Raw genomic sequence first — 25445 nt, forward strand, 5'->3', positions numbered from 1 at the left:
ATTTTATTTCACTTGGTTTTTAAAGTATCATTCTTGCCTCAGATTAAATTAACTAACCCACTAATATTAGAAAATTAGTTATTGTATTTAATAATATTGAATTTATGTAACATGTTGGAAGTCATGTGAATGACAAGTTTTATAGCATAAGACCAAACAATGTTAGGAACTTTAGATTGAAAAAGGAGAGAACGACAAACATTAAGAATATGTTGATGCTATTTCAATAAACCAAGAATGGCGTCATACTGATCTTGAGAAAATGTGGAAGGAATTTGAGTTTTATCAGCGGAAGAATCAATGGAGGTGTGTGAAACACCATCAGTCAGGTTGGCAGAAGGATTGGAGATGGCAAAATTAGGTTTGATGATGGGTTTATAACCTTGAGGAAGACCATATTTGATCCAGCAATTATCAGAAGTATGATTGGTTCGTTTGCAATGATCGCAGTATTTGGAACGACCACCATATTTAGGAATGCGTCCGCGTCCACGACTAGAAGAAACACCAGGACGATCGGTCTTATAAGGCTTGTACTGAGGATCGTGAGAATTGAAATTGGCCATGGAATCTTGTGGAATTTGTGAGGAAGAATTGTGAAATTCGCGTTCTTGTTGAAGAATCAAAGAAAAAGTTTTGGTAAGAGTCAGCATGGGTTCCATTAGCATGATTTGAGAACGTACAGAAGAGAATTCATCGTTTAACCCACGTAGAAACTTGATTACATAATCATCACTACGCTCTTGTTGAATCTTGATCAATAATCCACAATTGCAAGGAGAATGACAGGTACAGACAAGAATGGTTTGATACAGAGAAAGCTCTTTCCAAATTATTTGAAGACGAGTATAAACTGAGATACAGTGGAATCACCTTGTTTGCAAGAGTGAAGAGCTTCTTGAAGATCAGCAATACGAAACTTATCACCATGAGAAAAACGTTGAAGGAGATCAGTCCAAATTTCGTAGGCAGATTCCATCCACATAACGTATTGTTTTATGGGAAGCGTCATGGATCGCGTCAACCAGGAAATCACCATCTTGTTGCAGTGTTTCCAGGCTTGGTGAAGGACATCATCAGCAGGAGGGCAAGAAACAATACCAAGAACAAATTTTTCTTTATTCTTGGTTTCAAGAGCAACGAGCATATCATGCTGCCATTGTTGATAGTTGTTGTCAGAAAGGAGAGGAGTGACAAGAACAAGAGCTGGGTTCTCACCGGGATGGAGAAACAGAGGATTAGCAAGGTTAGAAAGATAATCGGTGGTGGAAATGGAGAAAGCCATGAGAATAGAACAGAAAAGTATTTGTCTTCTGATACCATGTAAGTGATCAAAGAAATGAGAAAGAGAAAACGAGAAAGAGAAAACCAGAAAGAACAAACGGAAAAATGAATTGTATTGAAAAGCTGCAGAAATTACAATAAAACAAAGTATTTATACAGAAAAAAGAAGAAACAACTAAGAAAAGTAAAACGCAGACCGAGCAGCTTCTTAGACCGATCGTCCTAGAATAGAGACGATCGGTAGAGAGCAGACAACTGAACCTGTCGAATGGAACGACCACTCGTCCGAGAGTAGAGACGATCGTCAATGATAAGACAACAGGAATAGTAGCGAGAAGTCAACAGAACCTGACGAACGGTACAGCCGATCGTCCAAGAGTCCTTACCGATCAATGGTGACGATCGGTAAGAACGATCGGTAAAGAAAAGGATTACAATCAAACCGATCGTCCGAACAGTAATGACGAGCGTTAAGGACGATCGGTAATGTAAAAGGTCTCTATCACCCTCCCTCAAGATGAACATGGATATTATGCATGTTTAGCTTGGAAGTAACAATATTAAAAGGAGAAGGATAGAGAGATTTGGTAAAAACATCTGCAACTTGATTGGTAGAAGAAACATGGAGAAGTTTGATAAGACCATCTTGAAGCTTTTGTCTAGTAACGTGACAGTCTATATCAATATGTTTGGTTCGTTCATGAAAAGTGGGATTTTTGGCAATGTGGATAGCATAATTGTTGTCACAGTAAACAGAATAAGGGGTCGGACACGGTATATGCAAATCTTTTAAAAGATATTGCAGCCATTGTAATTCACAAGTTAAGGAAGCTAAAGATCTGTATTCGGCTTCAGAAGAAGACTTGGAAACGATGGTTTGTTTCTTTGATTTCCAGGAGATAAGAGCAGTTCCAAGAAAAACACAAAAACCAGAGATGGATCTTCTAGTGGTAGTACAGGTAGCCCAATCAGAGTCAGAATAGGCATGAATGCGGAAGGAGTTATTTGCGGCATATAATAGACCAGAACCAGGAGCATTCTTTAAGTATCTAAGAATCCTCATGGCTTGTTGCATGTGAGGTTGGCAAGGAGTGGAGATAATACAATAAATAATTAAGTAGCCTATCTCAATAATTTTGAAAATATATTTAAAGTAAGTATAATTTTAATCTTTAATATTCATATAAGCTTGTGATATTTTATTTTTTACATGTTTGGTGTGATAATTTATCTTTCTCCTACACAATATAAAGTTCTTTTTATCTTTTATCTGAATAAATATATGAAATAAGTACATCTTTTTTAATTCCTAATAATTCTTTACAGTATGATACTGGATCAAAATTATATGGACATACTATAATTTTTTTTTTCTACACACATAGTTATTAGTGTATTGATTGTTGCTCAAATATTTTTCATTTTTGTGATGATTTTTGCTCAAATAATCATTTATGTTTGCCATCAAATCCAAGAGTCACTCGTCTTGTATTGCTTGTAGGTCAAGGGTCTACTTCATATACACTATCAAGTACTGCAACCAATAAGAAGAAGAAAACAAGAAAACCAGCATATATACTTTCCGACATAACATGTTTGTGATCACATGTATATGTATAACAATGATTAAGTATCCAATGACTTTATTTATTTTTGTAGAGACCATCTGTTGTTGATTACACAAGTGTCATTTTATTTATTTTAAATATAGTGAAAGAATTAATAGAAAAACTGTTTTATTTTCTTCATTTTCATATGTCCTTTGACTATTCCAAATATTAGTTAAATTTCAGTTGGTAGTTACTGTCAAATTATATTTTATAATATATAACAGTAATAGAAAAATTAAATAATATGACAACTTCATGACACAATAATATTTGGTGAGTTCTTAAGATTTAAAAGACAAACAAACGTTTTTAACTAACATATGATAATAATTAAGTTTGGAAAGGGATCGAAGAGACCATTAATCAACTATATTTAATATAAAATAGACACAATTTTTTAGATTTTTACTTTTTAAGAAATAATAAGAACAATTCAGTTTGAAAAAAAAAATTGTCTTTGTTAAACATTTTTACTTTTACTCACATTCACTAGTGCAGAATTGATCTTTAACGTCACCCCATAGACGTCCGTCCACCAAAATTCTAACGTAAATAATTAACCGGTGGCATAAATGTAAATAATTAAGTGTGGAGACGTCCGTCCCAGGACGGACGTCTATAATATAGTAGACATCCGACCCCTCTAACAGACGTTCAAAAGCCTGACGGGAGAGTTGAAGATTCAGCCTCTTGAACGTCCGTCCTTGAGGGGGACGGACGTGTACTATATATAGACGTCCGTCCCCTTCCAGGACGGACGTTCAAGAGACTGATGGGTTCAACTACCCTGTCAGCCTCTTGAACGTCCGTCCTGGAGGGGGACAGACGTCTATATATAGTACACGTCCGTCCCCCTACAGGACGAACGTTCAAGAGGTTGACAGAGTAGTTGAACCCGTCAGCCTCTTGAACGTCCGTCCTGGAGGGGAACGGACGTTCAAGAGGCTAACAGAGTAGTTGAACCTGTCAGCCTCTTGAACGTCCGTCCTGGAGGAGGACGGACGTGTACTATAGTAAACGTCCGTCCCCCTCCAGGGCGGACGTTCAAGAGGTTGACGGGTTCAACTACTCTGTCAGCCTCTTGAACGTCCATCCTGGAGGGGGACGGACGTCTACTATATATAGACGCCCGTCCCCCGCCACAACGGACGTTCAAAAGACGTTTAAAATAAGGACATACACACCAAAACGCGAACCCGCGAGGAGTTATGCAAACCCGTGAGAGTTCCCTCTGCGCCTTGCATTTCCAGGTTGGTTTTTATCTGTTTTGGACCATTTAATCTTACTTTTATTCCGATTAAATTGTTCAGTGATGAAATATCTTTCATTTGGACCGATTAAAAATCGTTTTCGGTGCATTTTGGTGCAGTTTGTTGCGTGTTCTTGGGCGACATTTTTTGGCCTACGTTTTAGGTCGTTTACTCCTCCATCTCCCTCCATTTTCATTTCGAATCTGCTCTTCAGACGTGTTGCAGTGCACAAACAAACGTCCAAACTCCGTAATCCTAAATAACCCGTCTAATAAAGCGCTTTCTGCAGTAGTGTATAGACGTCCGAGAGGTTCACAGCGGACGTTTATATAGACGTCCAGCCTGACATAGCGGACTTTTATATAGACGTCCGGCCTGACAAAACGAACGTCTATATAGACGTCCGGCCTGATACAACAGACGTCTATATAGACGTCCGGCCTGACACAACGGACGTCCACATAGACGTCACCCACAAAGACGTCAGTCGAACGTCGGACGTCAAAAAGCCTAAAGAACATACGTCTAAAGCCCTTTCTGCACTAGTGATTTGGTAAAAAGAAAAATGCAATTTATAATGCTTATTTAAAAATAATTTTGTAAAAGAAAAACAGTGGTAGTTATATAAGTGTGTGAGAAAGTTGTTTATGCGAATTATATTTACTGGGTAAAATCACATTTTATATCAATTAGAAAAACCTTATTTATTTATATTTTTTATTACATTAAAATAACACAATTTAAAAATATGTAATTTTACATAAAGCAATATTAAAAATGTTATAATATAAAAGAACATTTATAATTTTATAAAATTAATGTTATAAAGTCATAGGATATGTTAATTCAACTTTTGTGAATTTATTTATGATTCATAAATTTTTAAGATGTTTTCCAACTTGTATTTACAAAGCACATACAATAATTAATATTTATTTAATTATTGAAAATGATATATATATATATATATATATATATATATATATATATATATATATATATTTAAAATAGAAAGTTATTTTTTTTACTTTTATAATTCAAATTTTAAGTTTATATATTTATACATAGGGTGACAAAACGTGTTAGTTTAATAAGCTATTATTTTATTTTGAGTTTTAAATTATTTCTTTTAATTATAAGAATTTAAAATTAAAATAATTATCTCAATTTTAAAATTATTTTTAATATATATATATATATTTAACTTAATTTTGTAAAATTAATTTATAAACTAAGATTTTTATTTTCTCATAAATTATAATTTAATGTAGTTTCTATAACACCCCTTGTAGGATATATTAATAATAATAATAATAATAATCTTGAAGCATGAATCTTTTGAAAGTGTTTTTTTTTTAAAACAATACATCACATAAACAAACCATACACACATCATAAGTTCATACATTACAACAAATCAAATCTTAATTGTTTCCTTAAAATAACAAAATCAAACGAACATAAATAAGAAAACATTATAAAAATCCCAACAAGTTTTATTTCCCGTCTCTCTCGAAGAGCTATTCCAATCCAGCTTTATCTGCAATACCATCTACTCCCGTACAAGTACGATCATCGCAGGTGGAAACCACAACCACAACATGCAAGGGTGAGTAACCAGAAGTATCACATCATAAACCCATTACATATAAACTATAACAATTTCTAGGACTTAATATAAATCGATACACATGACATTGTAGACTAGTCTTTCATAAACTAATGTTGTTTCCTTATAATTCGTCGTCATAACCTGTTCTCAATAACAGGCGACTCGAGTCGTCTTCCATCGCGACTTCAGACCTATCTCCCCGACTCCTCAAGGACTAACGAGTAAAAACATCGATACTACGCATAACGATGCACTATACTCAACACGAGCCGAAGTAATTGGGCGAAACATTCACCTCCTCACGCAGAAGAAGGTGACACTCGAATCTCAGTCTCACGCGAGACTCGCATTTATTATAATATTAAAATGCTCACAAGACAGACGAAGTTACAAGTAAATAACATAGTGTATGTACCAACATAAAAAAAAAATATACGTGCTCAATCACGAATTCATACATATTCTCAATAACATGTATAAATAAACCAATATTAGATCAAGAAAATAACCAACAATTCTCAATAATTGTTTTAAAATACTACCAAAGAAATTACGGATTCATACATATTCGCCGAACGCTATTTGGACGGACACTATTCACCAAACGCTATTTGAACGAACACTATTCACCGAACGTTATTTGGTCGAACACTATTCACCGAATGCTACTTGGACGGACGCTATAAAATCAAGCATAATCAGGCCGAACGCTACAAACCGAGCATCATAATAGATTGAACACTATTAGGCCGAACGCTAAACCAAACATCACAGATTAAGCACTATTCGGACGAACGCTAAACCTAACAACTTACTGGATTCAACACTATCAGGCCGAACGTTAAAACCGAGCACTATTCGGACGAACGCTCAAAGATTAAGCCTAGTTCGAACACTACCTTTGACGAGTACCTCCTGAGGATTAACATCATCGAGAACGAACGCTCACAATCACAATTAAACCAAGGTCGAACGTTCAAGATCCAAACCTAAGAATACCAACTTAAAGCCGAATGCTCAAGATTGCTACCCAAGAATTCCAAGTTAAGAACGAACGCTTATACTCACTAATATCTCAATACCGAACACTCAAAATCAAAAACTATTAATCCGGACACCATTAGGACGAACGTTTTGATACTTGGTCGAACCCCTAGGTCACTTTGCCGAACACCTAAAATACTGGACGATCGTCTAGAATCCTGGCTGAATGATTACAACTTAATCGAACAGTATTAAATTCACACTTAACCGGACACTATCAATTCAGGTATCAACCGAACGGTATTAAAAAGAAGCCGTGACCGAACGACATAAATCAGCAGCTAACCGAACGGTGCTAAAATCAAAACTTAACCGATCAGCAGAAACTAACGACCGAACGCTCATTAATCACTAATACCCCAAAGTCGATCGTTCAAGATCCAAAACTTAAGAATAAGAAACTTAAAACCGAATGCTCACTTATACCCAAAAACCGAACGTTCAAGATTCAAACCTAAGAATATCAAATTTAGATCGAACGCTTAAATCACTAAAACATCAAAACCGAACGCTCAGGATTCAAGCCTGATAATACTAAATTCAGCCGAACACTACAGTCACCCATACACGACGACCGATCGCCGAACGCTCACCAAAACAAGCCTAGCACGAACGCTAACGCTCGTTACTAGAGGATACAAGACCGAACGGTTATTTGGCCGACCACTATTGTCGAGCACTGTTGGGACGAACGTCTAATATGTTACTAACTTTCACCCAAGGACGAACGCTAACGCTGGGTACATCAGAAAATAAAATCGAACGCTCATAGTATTTTGGCCGACCACTAATTGGTCGAGCCATTTGGACGAACGCGCGTTCTGCAGAATTCTGCATAATCGCACTAGATTTCCAGAAACCCCAATTTCATCCAGTTCTTCCCAGATTTGCATCAAATACAGATTATTTCAACAATCAAAGAAATAAATCTAGTTCCCCTTACCTTCTACCCATCATACAATATGTTATACCCCAAGTTAAACCCCTTACCTCTAGTTCTAGTGAGTTTCCACAACCCCTTGAGGTTCAAAGCAAAGACCAAAGATGGCTTCCTTTCCTTGCGTAGCAACAGTGCTTCCCACAATTCAAAACTACACTCCCAACCTATGATTTAGCATAGTATCTGTATATTCCTTCACTCTCTCACAAAGACTAGAGTTTATATAAGAAAAATGGTAGGGTTCTTATCTAAGTCACAACTCACGTTTTTAATATGCCCCTACTGAACTTAACCATAGGTTTCTTTTACTTAACTCTACAACCTCTCCAAAACCAAGCACAACAAAACAAAACAAATCATGGAAAATCTTGCAACACCTTTTGTCAACTACTCTCACGTTCACAACCTCAAATCATGCAAAAAAAAGAGGAAACACAAATGTTAAATACATCCAAAACTAAGTACTAAACTATGTTTCCTTTCTTATCATAAACATGAAAAGCCAAAACACATAAAAACTTTAGAAAATTAAAATAAAATTAGTACCCATTAATTTTTTTGTAACACAAAATATAGTAAAATAAAAGTATATTTTTATTTTACTCAGGTCTTACATTCTCCCCAACTTTTAAAATTTTCGTCCTCGAAAAGTAAGGTATTACTCAAATAAGTGTGGGTACTCTTTTCTCATAAAATCTTCTAGCTCCCAAGTTATCTCTTGAGTTTTCTCATTCCAGAGTACCTTCACCGTGCGAATCTCTTTTCCCCGCAACTCCTTCGTTTGTACTTCTAACACTCTTACTGGCCCAACTTCAAAAGTAAGGTCTTCGCAAACTTGAATGTTGTCTTCCTCCAATACATGAGTTGGATCATAAACGTACTTCCTTAGCTGCGACACGTGAAACACATTATGCAGGTTTGCCAACTGTGGCGGTAAAGCTACCTCGTATGCTACTGGTCCAATCTTCCTAATAATATCATAAGGACCAAGAAACTTTTGTGATAACTTCCTTGACTTGATAGCTCTACCTACGCCGATCATCGGTGTCACCCGTAGAAATACGTGATCTCCTTCGTTGAACTCAAGCGGTCTTCTTCTTTGATCTGTGTACGACTTCTGCCTGCTTTGAGTTGCTCTCATTCTCTCTTGAATAAGTTTCACTTTCTCAGTAGTTGTTAGTTTGTTGTAACAACTCAGGGCCCACCACTATAGATTCTCCATCTTGAAACCTGTAACGTCCCAACAACTCACAGGGACCATCGACTGCCCCCACAGATCACCACCAGGCTTTCCAGTGTGCTTTGTCCTCACTTGCACACTTTCCAGGAAAACTTCCCAGAAGGTCACCCATCCCAGAATTACTCCAAGCTAAGCACGCTGGAAATTTTTCCCGGAATTCTGGGATGGGTGACCTTCTGGGAAGTTTTCCCGGAAAGTGTGCGAGTGAGGACAAAGCACACTAGAAAGCCTGATGGTGATCTGTGGGGGCAGTCGATGGTCCCTGTGAGTTGCCGGGACGTTACAGATGGTATCAGAGCCTAGCCTCTCCCAGTACGGTGTTGTTCGAGGACGAACCAAGCGGAAGTTGGTGGGCATGTGACATCCGGGCACTAACGAGGGTGGGGAGTGACGCCGGTGCAGGGAGCCCGAAGTGCGGGGAGCACTGACAATGAGCAGCTCCTGGCAGGCTTCCAGTGGAAGGGGCTCATGGACGAATTGAGCATACACCGGAAATCTGGAGACTGTATAGGTATGGGACTATACAGTTGAAGGATAGCTTAAAGGGATTGATTTGGCTACTCATATCACCAAATGCATTTGCTTTTCGGTAGCCTGACTCATAAGAACTCCATGGTTAAGCGTGCTTAGCCTGGAGTAATTCTGGGATGGGTGACCTTCTGGGAAGTTTTCCCGGAAAGTGTGCGAGTGAGGACAAAGCACACTGGAAAGCCTGGTGGTGATCTGTGGGGGTAGTTGATGGTCCCTGTAAGTTGTCGGGACATTACAAAACCAACACAAAGGAGTTCTACATCTTCGCTCGATTCATCCATGTGTCCCTTCCACTTGAAGCCTGCTCCTTGTCTGTGCCCCTGCACCATGCCTCTTGCACCGGCGTCACTCCCCGCCCTTGTCTTAGTGCCCGAGTGTCACATGCCCACCAGGATAGTTTCCACAAGTTGAATAAAGAAATAATGTATTATTTTTCTATTTTTATCCCAAGTGACGTAACATTTTGCTAATCTATCTTACGTAATCTATGCAGACATCTTTTTCTGTTTTGGTTGGTAGGAAAAAAGGCCCAGCTAGCCTCACTACTACAAAGTTTTGCTCGTAGTTGCACTCTCTCTTTGATCAAAATGGTTTGTCTCTCCAACACCACACACTCTTTCATTTGAAGAGTTGTAACTCTGGACCTATTTAGCCACACTTCACATCATTTCTTCGAATTTGAGGTATATTGGACATTTTATATTTATTAAAAAAAATTATAATATTGTTGAGAGTACTAAAGAGTGAATCAAATCAAGAAAATAAATACTAGTATTAGTATGATAAGGATAGAGAGACAGATGTGTAAAAAGAAAATTGAGAGATAGTCGAGAAAAAGGCATAGTTATAATATATCTAAAAAAATTTGATTGAGATAAAAGATATAAAGGAAAACCTGATCAAGATAACCAAGATAAAAGCTGAAGCTATTAATCAAGAAAAGTTATAGAACATTAAATTAATAGAATATTTGATAATTAATAGAACATTTGATAATTAATAGAACATTTGATAATTAATAGAACATTTGATACTGGGTAGTTTAAGGTTGTAACATCCCAAATATACAGCAATAAACTATATATTAGAATAATTACGATTAATAATAATCCAATACAGTTTTTTTTCCACTAATAAACGAACGCGCAAGGACGAACGTCCTTACAGTAGAGTTACAAACTTTAAAGCCGAACATAAAGTAGTATCTGACCGAACGGTTTACAGGCGAAAATACCGAACGGTCAAACATAACCAAAATAAAGGATGAGGAGGTCGAACGACCGCTCAATCAAACCCCTATACTACTAGCCGAACGTCCTACTATTCGGTCTTCACCTCAACTTCTACCAGATTCTCTTCTTCCAGCGCATCTTCCAGCCGCTCGTCTCCTTCTACTCACATCCACACGGATGATCATTGCAATTGACAAGACGGACGTACAAGGACGAGACAACATAAGGAAAGAACACAGGGTAAGCTTATATAATTTAATTCATACATCAACATAAAAATTAAACATTCCAACAACACAAGAATAGTTCAACACATATAACTATACGAAAACTATCACTAGACGGACCGTCCGGACTGTATGAATCTGTGTAGCTACAGGCGTTCGTGCACCCGGGTGATGTAGTAACTGTAATACTCTCATCAGCTGCCACCCGAGGTTAGTCCTATTCATCCAAAGTACCCCTAAGGATGGGACCTCCTGTCGTTTCCACACATGACCTACCCTCCTCTACGTGAGGATGAGTACCCACGAAACATCAGGATGAACAGCCAACACTAGCATAACCACAGTCATACTTTACAAATCTCAATAATCATCCAAGAGTCGTTCCTACCCGGAACGCTCGTTCAAAAGTCACAACGTTCTCTTCATCTCTTATACTCTTCATCATTTATTATTCATCATTCCATATTCGTTTATATCATCCATAGGAAGACCATCAAATACCGAACGTTCTGTCCCCACTAAGAACGAGGACGAACACTGTGGACGGGACCAAGAAGACGCCCGTGCTAGATCAGAATACGACCGATAGAGTTACGACTACGTTCGGGAATAACCGATTAATGTCCTGTTTCATTGGACGAACGTTATTTACCATGAGAATCAGTTGAATGAACTGACTCTCATGAATTCAAACCAATACTCCGAGAATAATTCAAGTGGGGAGGCCCTAGGCCGAATACATCGAATGTAGACATCTCATGACATTAACGAGGCATATTTAGAATAGTTCTCATACTGAAATCCACCGCCAGTCAATGACCGAATGTGGTAAAGGAAAGTTCTTCTAAAGTTGGACGTACGCTATTTTATTAAGACTAATTTTACAAGAATGAGTACGAGCGCTCAGTATAAGACCGAGCACCACTTAGAGCGAGCGCTAGGTGTAAGACCGAGCACTACTCAGTACGAGCGCTAGGTGTGAGACCGAGCACTATTCAGTACGAGCGCTTGGTATAAGACCGAGCACCATTTAACTTATAAATACAGACTTAATAATCATACTAAGAGACTGTCGAAGTAGTGTTTACGAACGGAGAAAATATACTATTACATATAATTATAAAAGAATGGAGTTTATCAAAGGATACCCAGATACGAATGTGCTTGGCCGAACGCTCAAGCATGGTATTTTAATAAGAGGACGCTCGTCCTCAACTAGGGTTCGATCCAGATGAAAGAAGCCCATTTCAGCTGTTTAGTAGGAAAACCGAACGGTCAAAGACCGTTCAGCAACAAACATACATTTTCACGGGAGCATTCTTATTTAATCCTATTTACATTCCAGTTCATTTCTCATCATACAAATCTCATAGTTTCATGCGTTCATATCAACATCAACTTCCACATTTCATACAATCCATATCATGTAATTTAATGTATTTCATTCCCACTCATAAATCAACGAACGTTCATGCAATTCAATCTCATCAAACATCATGCATTATACTCATGCAGTCAAATAACAAACGTTCATACCAAAACACAACATACGAATTAAATCAAATAAGCTTCCCTTACCTCTAGAAGTGACCGGACGTCCCTCAAACTGAGACTCAGTTCACCGAACTACGATCCTTCCAACTCTCAACGTTCAATGACTCTTCGAATCAAAGTAAAACACCAGACCACACTCGATCAGAACGAAGCTAAAGGCTCATGCCACCAGAACTGGTTTTGCATGTTTACCAGAACGAACGAGAGAAAGAAGAGGAGGACTTACCAGCTCAGCTTCAAAAACCGAACGGTTTCTCTGGAAGCCCTTGTCGCCGGGAGTCCTTTTATGGTACGGGAATAGTGATCGGAGGAGAGGAAGGGTGAGTTTCAGTAGAGAGAAGGGGGAGTTTTCTAGAGAGAAGGAGGAGGAAATGGAAAGTCTGAGTTTTGGGAAGAAGAAGGTGCATGCAGAAGAGAGTGGGAAGAAGGTTTCAGAAAAATCATTTCTCTTCCCATGTAAAACGAACGTCCGCTCTCCTGCTGACACCTGCATTCCACTATCTGATTTCAGATTCTCATTTCTTGACACTTGGCGTCAGCGCAGAGGGGTTTTGAGTTCGTTTTAATGAGATTAGACAGGTGGGTTCTGGGTGCATATTTACGAGGTCTGACAGGGTTCTTCAGAAACGAGAAAGGAAGGTGCGCGCAGAGAGTGGAGCGTTTTTATGAAAACTTCAGTTTTGCTTTCCCCCGCCGAACGCACGTCCACTCTGCAGTCGACACCTGCTTCCCACTACCGATTCCCGACTCCCCTCGGCATGACACCTGGCGTCCGTTAATGAAGTGTCTCGTCCTGCGGTCGCCACGTGCGTTGCTGAGGTGTCTCGCTCTCCGACTGACACGCGGACTCCAGCGAATGTACGTTATTTTCCAGGGTCTTACAAAGGTAATTATTCTAATTTATGTATTTTCTTTTATTTTAATTAAGTAAATGTTAGAAAATGAAAAAAAATATAAATAAATAGTTCAGATATAATAAAAAAGTGACATATTGTGAATATAATTTCAAATTCTGAAATTGTTATAAATAGAAAGAAATGATGAATTTAATATTAGTTATAGCAATTTAGATTACCGACTATATTGATTAACTGATCATCACCATTTTCTTCTTCACTTATCATTTTTCATTTTATCTTTTGACTTTATCCATCATCCCACCTGTTGTCAAATAAAAAAAAAACACAAAAAATGTGATTCTTGAAAAAAAAAATGCATAAATTGTTAATTGAAGTCCATATTACACGAGTTTTAAACAATTTAAAGATATTTGTAATGTTGATCCATAATATAGGTGAATTGTTTGTCAAAGTCATTCTGATAGTATATGCATAAAACACTTTAAAACAAATTGACACACTTATAAGTTTGTTAGTTCATTATAATCGAATCCATATCAGCATTGAATAACATTGTAAAAACATCGAATACAAATCCTCGAAAAACAAATATATAGATGAGAATAAAGATAATTTTAGTAAGTGAATAACAAGAATGATTATATTTAATTCTATTATTTTAATATAATATCAAAGTTTTTAGAGTCTAATTTAATTGAGTTTTGAGTTTTTTTAGGCCCTTCAATTTCAATGTTGAATGCTTTTAGGATGTGTTAGAGATTGGCTAGAAATAAGAGAATAATTTATAATATACATCATAAACTCCAACCTTACTAAGTTGGTTTAGTAAGACTAAGTTATGTTTAAACTTTAGTAGCTGAATATATTACAATCATTAAGATTAAGAGTTTATTATAATTGAGATTTTGACTTATTATATCGTCTGCTATCATATCTCTTTGATTATTACGCTTGATATCTGAATGTGAACGATGTATTGAAAATTCCACTTTAACTAAAAATAATACCAGTTTAACTAAGGAGAAATCTCAACTTATTGAATGATTTAATGACATTGAGTTGGAAATAAATTTTACTATTTTAATATGGTTCAAGATTTATATGTTCAACTCTCTTATATTTTAATATAAATAATTTTTGTAATAAATTTACAAATTTTGTTTTCTAAGACTTCAAATATATTTAATGGAAGAAATTATTATTTTCTATCAAACAAGTAATATTTTACATAAATATTATAAAATAAGTTATCTAAAATTAAAGAAAAATATTTATATAAAATATTGTTTTAATTTTAAGAATTTTATATTTACGAGATTCATATTAAAATATTATTTGTATTAACAAGATATTTATTTAAGAATTTTTTATTTTATTAGATATTCAAAGACAGAAGGTTTTAAAAAAAAATTAAAATTGTTTAAATTATAAATTTTTTTAATATGATTTTATAATTAAGTAAATTTAAATAAATAAAATGTATAATAGTTAATCTATAATGAAATACTGTTATTTTTTTATATTAAATTCAATTAATTAATTTTCTTTTTTCATTATTGTAACGATAGATGTAATATACAGCCAAAAGATGATCATTTCGATCTCACTTTCATGTTTTATATTCAATGATGTATCGTTAGTGGGACATGAAGTTTTGGACAATTATTTTAAAAGTATAATAGTAATAAAGTTTTGGACAATTATTTTATCAAATTAATGATAATATTTAATTTTATATAGTTAACATTGATTTCGAATATAGTTTTTGAATAGAAACAAAAACATAAATAATACAGATAAGATTTCTTAGCTAAAGTTTGAACTTTTCTTTTTGTCCAAAAGCAAAAGTAGAACATGGGGGTTTTCACACTTTCTTAGATTTGTAAAAAAAAAAAAAATTAATGTTTAAGAACATGCAAGATTATTCCGCTGTTTTTATCTTTTAATGACTATCTAAAGTAATAATGGCTTGTCACGAACAATAGTTAGTTAAGTTCGACCTTTGCCCTTTATTTATGATTTCCTTGAGAAAGAAAGTTTCTTTCGGTGCCCCGTTTTATGTATTTTGAAAAACATTTTTTTGTATTAAATACTGTGATTGAACAAAAGGAATCCTTTTTTTGGAACTAAAATCCTTTTCAAAAAATGCTTAAGGACTTGTTCACTTAAGAATATGAGAGTAAAGTTTGTGAGAATTAATGCAGAATTTAATTGATGTGACAGATTAATAAAATTTACTTTCAAATTCACTCTCATTTATTTCTAAATTCACCCAAATAAATAACAAAAAATTTATTTTCAAATCTCCTCAATTACTCTTTTCAAATTCATTTAAGTGAACAAAACCTAAAAGAAAGAACTTTTAAAAGTTCTAAATAAAGTTATTAAAGGATCGTATCCATGTCATTGTTTTCATCATTTATAAGTATAATTAATTATTTTATATTTAACATTTTTTTAAAATTTATGTTAAGTATTAGTACTGACATCTTAATTAAGTAGAATAAAATCTAAAAGTATGTCTATCATTTACATGATATTTAAAAAAAACGTAATTAATAAAGATCAAGTCAAACTCATTTACTATGTAACTAAGAAAAATGATAATTAGTAAAATACTTTTTGTTAACACAATTTAGTGTTTTGATACCTGTCAAAAATTAGGATTTTTCCGTAATTTTATTAAAATTTATCCACGGTATTGTGTAAATATCAGGATACAATAATAATTTTTCGATAGTACCGAAAATCACACGGAAGCAAACTCTTAAGAATGGAAAATGAGGATAGGAAAAAAAGAAGAATGAGTGAACGACTGACTTAAAAAGAAAAAGAAACACTTATTTATAAAGAATGAAACTTAACCTATACTGTCTTAGGTTAATATAACTAGAGACAATTCACTCAAGGTATAATACGACCAAGTCAATACAACTTGGTTAAAATTTTTATTGTCAAGTATCATACTAGTAGTATTAGCTTACTTATTTTTTTCTCTATAATTGGAAATTTAATATCACATGAAAATAGATTGATATTAAAGTTTAATTGATATAAATATTTTATTTTAATTTTCATCCTTAAAATATTAAAGTTTTATTTATTTTTTATTTTCACTAATATAATATACTCATTTATTAACACATATAAAGGTTATGATGATTTCAAATATACTCATTTCCGTCTATACTATAATATCAATAAATAATATATGCAAAAGAAGATTTTAATTTTTAGAATAAATATCTTATATCTTTTCTTAAAATAAAAAAAATAGCTTTCTGTTTCCTTTGGTGCTATCTTTTTCCACCACATAAGAATGTGTACATGTCATTAAAGTAAACATCCACCAAGGTTGGTAAAATAGTGGTGGGAATGCTTCTTGAGTGAAAATGATGAAGAGCGTGCAGTGTGGTATTGGATTTTTGTTAAAGTAGCCATGACCCAATGCTTCACTTTCTTCTACCATAAATACTCTTTGCTGGAACAGTCATCTACACAAATTTATGTTAGCCCCTTCAAATTCTGCTACGCATTTCATCTCATAGGAGTGACAAATATGGTCTCTTTAAGGCCATGCCTTCTTTTCATTCTTCTCTGCATTGCAATGATTGAACATGCACATTCCAACAATGATAGGAAGGCAAATATCCTCTTATATCTTATATTTCTCTCTCCTTCTTTTAGTATCTAACTAGCTTATTTAGACGATAATGGTGCATGAATTCAACTCCTTTAATATGATATATCATTTTTCTCCGCACAGACTTACATTGTCTACATGGGTGATCACCCTAAGGGCATGGACCTCACTTCCGTACCTTCTCTTCATACCACCATGGCTCAAAATGTCCTTGGCAGGTTCAACACACACACATGTCTATTTTCTAATTCATGTTTGATGATCATATATCGTTCATGACAAGTCCTGCTCCAATAATAACCAACGTTAACATGGAATTTATGTTGGCACCTTAGTTCGCAGGTTCTGAAAATTGCACAGTTTAATAATCTTTGCTACATAATAAAGTAACTTCACTGAAATAATGGAATATAGTTAGATTGATTTTGTTGGTCATATACGGAAAGATTAACTATGCAAACGTTCTTGCTTCCAGCGATTTCAAACCCGAAGCTGTAATCCACAGCTACAAGAACTTCAATGCGTTCGTCATGAAGTTAACAGAAGAGGAGGCTAAAAGAATGGCAGGTGCTATATAATCTCCTTTCTACCCCTGTTAAATTCATGATTAATATGTTCATGGAAGATAAAGATAAAGACAGTGTTGTTACTTTGGAATTGCAACAGAAATGGAGAACGTTGTCTCTGTTTTCCCAAACGGCAAGAATCGTCTTCACACGACAAGGTCGTGGAACTTCTTAAGGTTTCCCCAGAATGTTAATAGAGAAACCTCAGAGAGTGACATAATTGTGGGAGTAATAGACAGTGGTATTTGGCCCGAGTCTGAGAGCTTCAGTGACAAAGGGTTTGGTCCTCCACCGGCCAAGTGGAAAGGATCATGTCATAACTTTACCTGCAACAAGTAATCAGACTCACTTCCTCTTCTTTTTCTCATTTTCTACTATATTTTCTCTCTTTTCTTTATATCTCACTTATCATATTTATCTAACATCAGTTAATTTTTAATTCCTAATGTATATCACTTTCATTACAATCTCATATTCCGACATGAATGGCGTACAGTAATTGGATATGTTTGCTTGGTAAAAGGTAGATTCTTTATTAAAGTCAGTGATTACTTTTATGCAGCAAAATAATTGGCGCAAAGTACTTCAATCTGGAGAAAGAGTTTGCAAAAGATGATATAATATCTCCAAGAGACGCAGAAGGTCATGGATCACATTGTGCATCCACAGTTGCTGGAAACTCGGTTAACTCAGTGAGTGTATTTGGCTTAGCCTCAGGGACTGCCCGTGGAGGAGTTCCGTCTGCCCGAATCGCTGTGTACAAAGTATGTTGGAAGACAGGAAGTTGTGGCGATGCTGACACCCTTGCAGCATTTGATGAAGCTATCAGTGATGGAGTAGACGTAATTTCTATTTCAACTGGACTCGGAGCAGTAGTCTACGTTCCGTATTTCAAAGATTCAAATAATATAGGAAGTTTTCATGCAATGAAAAAAGGGATATTAACCTCAAATTCTGCCAATAATTTGGGTCCAGGTCTTTCCTCAATGACAAATTATCCACCATGGTTACTTTCTGTGGCTGCAAGCGCTTTCGACAGAAAGATTGTCACCAAGGTGAAGCTGGGCAATGGCGCGGTATATGAGGTATCATTTGAATGATCTTAACTTGAAATATTCCAATAAAGGCTCTACTTTTATTGATTAGTGTGAGTATTTATATATGTGCAGGGGGTTTCAATCAACACATTTGATCTTAAGGGAAAACCTTATCCACTTGTATATGGTGGAGATGTACCTGATATTGGTGGTGGACATAACAGCTCGACATCTAGGTATCATCAGCAAATGAATTCTATGTTTCTTTAAGGAAAAATGGAAAAAAAATGATTTTTTATACGTTGGTTATTGGTCAGGTTTTGCGTAAAGGACTCTTTGGATAAGCATTCAGTAAAGGGAAAGATTGTTCTGTGTGAAAGCATTCAGAGTTCTGAGGATGTAGGGTTTTTGTCTGGGGCAGCCGGTGTTATATTTGGAAATAATTACCCTAAAGATTTGCCCGGAGCATATGCCTTGCCTGCTTTGGAGGTTACTCAGTGGGATCAAAGACTCATACATTCTTATTTAAATAAAAACAGGTATGTTTATACAAACATGTTTAAATTCTTACCGACAGACACAAACTCAACCCTTTATGCTTTTGAGAAAAATGTACTGTGACCACATGCTAATCATTTTTCTGGTTGCATCCACTTTTGTCTTCACTATATTATTATGGTCACAACTATATAAGATGTCACACATAGACATACACTTTTCTATGCTAAAATGATTGTATCCACTTTTATCTCCAACTTTCTTTCTCTCATTATTAGATAAAAAAAGATGTAGTTATATATATACATAACATTTAAAGTTTTATAATAGTAAAGCAAAACTCTAAATAAGATCACTTTTGTCCTTGTAATAAAATATATATACTTTAATTGAACATTTTTTTTCTTTCCCTTTCCTTCTTACAATTAGCATCACTGATTCGAAATCATTTTTTATTTATTTATTAAGTTCAAAATATTAAATTCAACCTTTTCTTATTTATTGTTCTACCAATTACTAGAAATGCAACAGCCACAATATTTAAGAGTGAAGAAGTAAACGATGGACTAATCCCTTTCATATCTTCATTCTCCTCAAGAGGTCCAAATCCAATCACACCAAATACGCTAAAGGTATAACCTTACGTATTGTGTGCTATATAATCCCGATCAATCTATCATTTTCCAATATCAATTTCTCATTGGAATTAATTACTGATATTGTAGCCTGACATTGCTGCTCCTGGAGTTGAAGTTATAGCTGCATGGTCTCCAATTGACCCAATTTCAGATGTTAAAGGTGACAAAAGAAAAGTACTATATAATGTAATCTCAGGCACTTCCATGGCATGCCCTCATGCTACTGCAGCAGCTGCATATGTCAAATCATTTCATCCCAATTGGTCTCCAGCCATGATCAAGTCTGCACTGATGACCACTGGTAATCACTTTGCTACTAATAATATGCAATTTCAAGTGTTTTTGAAAAAATTAAAAACAAAAATTGTTTGGAATTTTTTTGTGGGGAAATATATATAGATTATTTTTAATTAGCAATGAGTTGAGTATGACACTATTTTTATTATATAAATTCTTAAAATTTAATATTTATATCTTTATTTTTCTATATACCACCTAACTCTTTTATTTATATTAATGTGAGACTAATTGATACTTAATATTTTAACAACCAATTGTGAATTAAGTTTTACGTCAGGTGACATGACATATATATATATATATATATATATATATATATATATATATATGTTTTCTATCTATTTATTTCAACATACTTCTTTTTAACTTAATTAAGGTTGTGGTTGTGTTTTACCATAAAAATGAAAAATACTTGTCTATATTTGACTCGGACACTAAAATAAATCATTCGCTCTTTATATTATTGTTATAATCTTTTATTGAAATAATATATAAGAAGATTGACCACCTCTGATTCTAATAAGAAAACATGATACAACAACTCCCGAATATAAAAATCTGAACTCACACTTAAATTTCTGAGAAAAAATAAATAAAAATAAAAATACCACATAATTCTTGTAAGATATAAGTGTGGTTATGTAATCAATACAAAGAGTATGATTTTCTTTAGTTGGCCAAATTTACCATCTGTTTTGCACTATGTTGACAGCTATTCCAATGAGTCGCACTCTTAATCCTGAAGCTGAATTTGCATATGGAGCTGGGCTTATTAATCCTGCTAAGGCCGCAAATCCTGGTTTAGTGTATGATATTGGTGAAGCAGATTACGTAAAGTTCTTGTGTGGAGAAGGATACACAGATAAAGAGCTTCGAGTCCTAACTGAAGATCATAGTAGTTGCAAAGGACAAGCAAGCAAGAAAGCTGTGTATGAATTAAACCTCCCATCATTTGCACTTTTTGTAAATGGTTCAGATTTTAGTAGTGCTTATCGAAGAACTGTTACAAATGTGGGATCCAAAACATCTACGTATAAAGCCAGAGTAATTGCTCCATCTTTGTTAAATATTCAAGTGAAACCCAGGACTCTTTCCTTCACATCTATAGGGCAGAAAAAGTCATTTTATGTGATAATTGAAGGGAGAATCAATGTGGAAATACTCTCTGCTTCTTTGATTTGGGATGATGGAAATCATCAAGTTAGAAGCCCAATTGTAGTGTACGGGTCTGTAGACAGTTGATCGATTCTAAGTGCGTGGAATAAGATGGAATAATTTGAAATCAGATGTTTGTAAGATCATGAAGAAATCAGTGCAAATAAGCTCGTCACCACATGAGCCTTTTTCCTACTGTCTAACTTAATTATTAAATTTAGTTATTGCATATCATAAATGAATTTTGTTTATCACAATATAATATATATTGAAATTTAAAAGATGTGACGTTAAATTTAAATTGTTATTCGTTTAATATATTTTTTTTATAATTTTGTTTAAATGATGTATTATATTTTTTTATTAGTGTATATGATAAGTGCTCAATTTAAGTGATAATTTTGACACTTTTATTTTGTTTAGATTATGTTTAATTCACCATTGTATAGTTGTCACTAGTACAATCAAGATAAACGGTCTCGGTTATTTTTACGTATAGACACCGGTTCCGCGACCGAGACATATACAGACGAGGTAAAAAGGGTAGGTTTTTTGCCTCGGTTCTGAATCGAATCAAAAGGGTTCAGATTCTGCCTCCATTCACAGACAACCGAGGTAGTAGAATTTTTTAATTTTTTTATTTTCAACCGAGATTAGTGTTGGTTTCTCGTTCTGTTATGTTTTCTTATTCTCTTTGTGCCTTAAACTTCTTTGTCTTTTTTAATCTCAAGCTTATCTGCAATTTTTTTCACCCATGTTTTTGGGGGAAAAATTACTTTGACAAACTCAGATGATTGCTCCAATCTAAGAAGGGGGAAATAGGAAGCGGGGAAAGAGCATACGGAGGAGACGACAATGGAGGTGGAAGAGAGGAGGAGGAGACTTTATTCCCTGACGGAGCAAGCAATCAAAAGCTTTAGAGAAACACTATCTAAACCAAAAATCAAAGAAACAGTATCCAAACCAAAAACCAAAATCAGAGTTCCATTTGCCATCCACCTGTAGAGAAACAGAACCAAAAACCAAAAACGAAAAACGCAGATCCAGCGCCTAACCGCCACCATGTCGCCGCTGCCGCATCCTCGCCACCGCCGCCTCCTCGCTGCTCCATGAGAAAAGGGTTTCTGCCATCGCAGCCGCCATCACGGACTCTCGCCGCACCGTCGCGGGCTCTCGTCGCATCGTCGCAAGCTCTCGTCGCACTATCGCGGACTCTCTCGTCGCACCGTCGCGAGCTGCCTCGCCACACCGTCGCGAGCTCTCTCTTCGTCATGGCGGAGGGAGAAGAGGTTGGTGAGGAAATGGTGGAGTTGAGGGAGAGGGGAGTGGAGAATGGGAGGGGTTGCAGGAGAGGAGGGAGGGGATGAGGGAAGAGTGAAACGTACTGGAATAGGGGAAATGAAATATGTAGGAAATTTTTTTTGAATACTACCTCGGTTCTACTCTCCACCGAGGCCTATAGTCCTCAGAAAAATATTAAAAAAAATATGAAATGGCTATACGCCTCGGTTTCCTCGTAAACCGAGGCATAAACATGGTTTCGCACCAATTCTGAATGAACCGAAGCCATAGGCTCTGTGCAGACTTCAAATTTAGGCGGAAAGGTAGACTTTTAGGCATCAATTTTTCTATCAACCGAGGTAATATTACTTATATGTTTCGGGTCCTCTTGAACCGAGGCATATAAGTTCGCCTAAACTACAAAAATGCCACCGCGTTTTGATAGACTTCGGTTTTTCCTAAACCGAAGCCTATAGGGCAAGTTAAAAATCAATTTTTTTACTAGTGTGTTTTGCCGTTATTAATATTCACATAGAGTCACATTGAAAAAATAAAGAAAATTGATAAAATTCAAGCAATTTTGGACCAAACTAACACTAATGTAGCTAAGAATAAAGTTGGAACTTGAGTCAGATAAGCAAACTCATTGCAAAGGAAAACTTCAAACATTAAATTTAAGGCTAAGCTATGAAGACTTCTTTTTAAGAAGTTATCTCCAAGACAAGAGCACTAAAGCATGAGGCTTAGGCCGTAAGAGCAAACCCTCATGAAAGGAAAACCTTAAGTACCCACCTTTGAAAAGATATGGAATGTAACTTTTACAGCTTAAGCCCTAAGAAAGGTGGTTTGGAAAGATCTGGAATAAAAACTCTATGGCTCAAGCGCCAAAGTTGGAGATGGGCACCACCCTAGACAATTTATAAATACAGACCTCATTGAATGGAGGATCAAGTATGTAGTAGTAGAGTAGGAATGAGTTTGTGACACTCGAGAAAGATGCTTTCATTGTATTGCAATATTTTAGAGTAGCTAAACTCTCTCGTGTCGAGATTGGATGTAATCAATTCTAATTCTTTGTACTTTTACTTCTTGGATATTTATTTATGCTGACATTTAATCTGTTTGTGACTTAGTTTGTGTTTGTTGTTGGATAACTGATCACTCAAGGTTTATGATTAAACTTTATTATGAGGTGCAAGATGAGTTAGTTGTGCAATCGACTCAAGGTTCATTTGTTGGCAATGGTTAGGATGATATATTCACAACAACAATTGGAAAGTTAGAGCACTCAGGTAGTGTGTGTGGCCATGGAGGTGCAATTGGTCTTTGAGATTACTTTGGTCCTCCATGGAGAAGTAATGAATCCTTGAGTCAGGAGGTCTTGAGAAAGATGGAGCTTCAAATGAAGGAAATAATCAACCAACACATGATAGTTATGAAGCAACGCTTAATGGAACAATTTCAACAACAACAACCAATACAAAGAGTACTTGAAGAAAAACTTATGTCCATGAAGCAATAGAATGTGAAAATTACCCACTGAAGCTCCAACAGGATGTCGTGTGAACACAAAAGGCTCATGCTCTGTTGTAGATCATACTGATTACACTTGTTAATATGAACTTTTGGTTTATGGAGATCCCTTGCACATAGTGGCCACAGAACGTCAACTTGAAGGAGGACAAACTAGTTGTGGTGCTCCTTTACTATTCCACTACTTGTGTGCGACCATTGATGAAGTTTGAGATTGGTATGCTCGAGCGTTTATGCCAACTTCAGAAATTCAATTCAATTTATGAGGTAGGCCTTAGGCACACTTATAGCTTGGCCTAAAGCATTGATCATGTCATACTTTGGCCCATCATAAATATTATATTGTTATTCTTAGTATTTTTATGTAACGTGTTATAAAGAAATGATTCATATCTTTAAAAATATATATTTCAGTTCCCTCGTCCTGCGAAGCAGGTCATGTGTCAACCTATTATCCATGAAGATGATGACATGACTGAAACATAGTATGATCCTTGATGACCCAAAACTTGTTAGCCGTTGCTAGGACTCGGGTTCAATCCCCAAATCCCCGGCAACGGCGCCAAAAACTTGTTAGTCCAAAAACTTGTTGGGCACGATTTCGGCAAGCGTACCGAATCGTTCAAGTAATAAACCGGTAAGACCGGGTATCGTTTTCCCAAGAGACTCGTAATACTAGAGAATTGTGCGATTAACAACTCATCTAGACTCAATAACATAACATCAATTTACAGAACAAGTGCAGAAAGATAAATTCATACATAATTACAAGGTTGGACTTTGGTATTGAAGGCACTTGGAAATGGAAAAGACTAGAAATGGTATGAAATGACATTGCTAAGGTTAGTTTTCACCAATGCACTCTTGTGTATGACTAATTTCATCTCCTCTCTATCAATTTACTAAAGTCAATCCACTAAAACACTCTAGCCCTAATCCCTTAGGTGAAAGAGCCTAGGTTTTCCTTATCAAACCCCAATCCCTTGGCAATCTAACAAGCAAAACCCGCATTAAAGAGCTAGGATCTAAGACAACATGTGAATCATCTTCCATCCCTAGAATCAATGACCCACAAGGACTCCTATTTCAGTTCCGGGTTTCATCTTACGTCCCCATAATCCATAAAACCCCAAAATCAAGTCATGAACGTCCCCATTACATGCAAGCTTTAAGATTGGAAACAAGAATACTAGCAATTGATAGAAAAAGGATATATATAATCAAATCATTCAACAATTACACAAGAATTCAAAGGCTACAACTAATCCCAACAAGATGGGTTTGGTTCTCCATTTCCATGGAGAACCCTAAAGCTTACAAAATGGCCATGGAAGAAGATGAAGAACCCAAGAGGAAGAAGGGAGTGTTCCCACGAACCCTAGCAGCCCTCCAAGCTCTGCTCTGAGTGAA

The 25445-nt window shown here is 35.6% G+C and overlaps 2 protein-coding genes across 2 annotated transcripts; one reads left to right on the top strand and one right to left on the bottom strand.

Moving 5' to 3' along the window:
* Positions 1–218: 218 nt before the first annotated feature.
* Positions 219–1285, bottom strand: LOC108322618 (uncharacterized). Its single transcript, XM_017554764.1, has 2 exons — positions 863–1285; positions 219–752 (listed from the first exon to the last, which is right to left on the bottom strand). Exons 1-2 carry the CDS (start codon positions 1283–1285, stop codon positions 219–221), a joined length of 957 nt encoding a protein of 318 aa, XP_017410253.1.
* Positions 1286–16808: 15523 nt separating this feature from the next.
* LOC108322617 (cucumisin) lies at positions 16809–21416 on the top strand. Its single transcript, XM_017554763.2, has 10 exons — positions 16809–17027; positions 17151–17245; positions 17503–17594; positions 17694–17928; positions 18156–18678; positions 18763–18866; positions 18948–19169; positions 19649–19760; positions 19854–20067; positions 20779–21416. Exons 1-10 carry the CDS (start codon positions 16824–16826, stop codon positions 21306–21308), a joined length of 2331 nt encoding a protein of 776 aa, XP_017410252.2. The 5' UTR covers positions 16809–16823; the 3' UTR covers positions 21309–21416.
* The last annotated feature ends 4029 nt before the right edge of the window (positions 21417–25445 follow it).

This window comes from Vigna angularis, chromosome 7, assembly GCF_016808095.1.
Source record: "Vigna angularis cultivar LongXiaoDou No.4 chromosome 7, ASM1680809v1, whole genome shotgun sequence".
Classification (NCBI taxonomy): Eukaryota; Viridiplantae; Streptophyta; class Magnoliopsida; order Fabales; family Fabaceae; genus Vigna; species Vigna angularis.

Bases quoted from the DNA above. Each gene is read 5' to 3' on its own strand.
- LOC108322617 (XM_017554763.2), top strand. From the start codon at position 16,824: ATGACCCAATGCTTCACTTTCTTCTACCATAAATACTCTTTGCTGGAA. The intron at 17,246-17,502 runs GTTCAACACACA...TCTTGCTTCCAG, and splicing joins GCTCAAAATGTCCTTGGCAG to CGATTTCAAACCCGAAGCTG. The intron at 17,595-17,693 runs GTGCTATATAAT...GAATTGCAACAG, and splicing joins GGAGGCTAAAAGAATGGCAG to AAATGGAGAACGTTGTCTCT.
- LOC108322618 (XM_017554764.1), bottom strand. From the start codon at position 1,285: ATGGCTTTCTCCATTTCCACCACCGATTATCTTTCTAACCTTGCTAAT. The intron at 753-862 runs GTATCTCAGTTT...TTATTGATCAAG, and splicing joins GCAAACAAGGTGATTCCACT to ATTCAACAAGAGCGTAGTGA.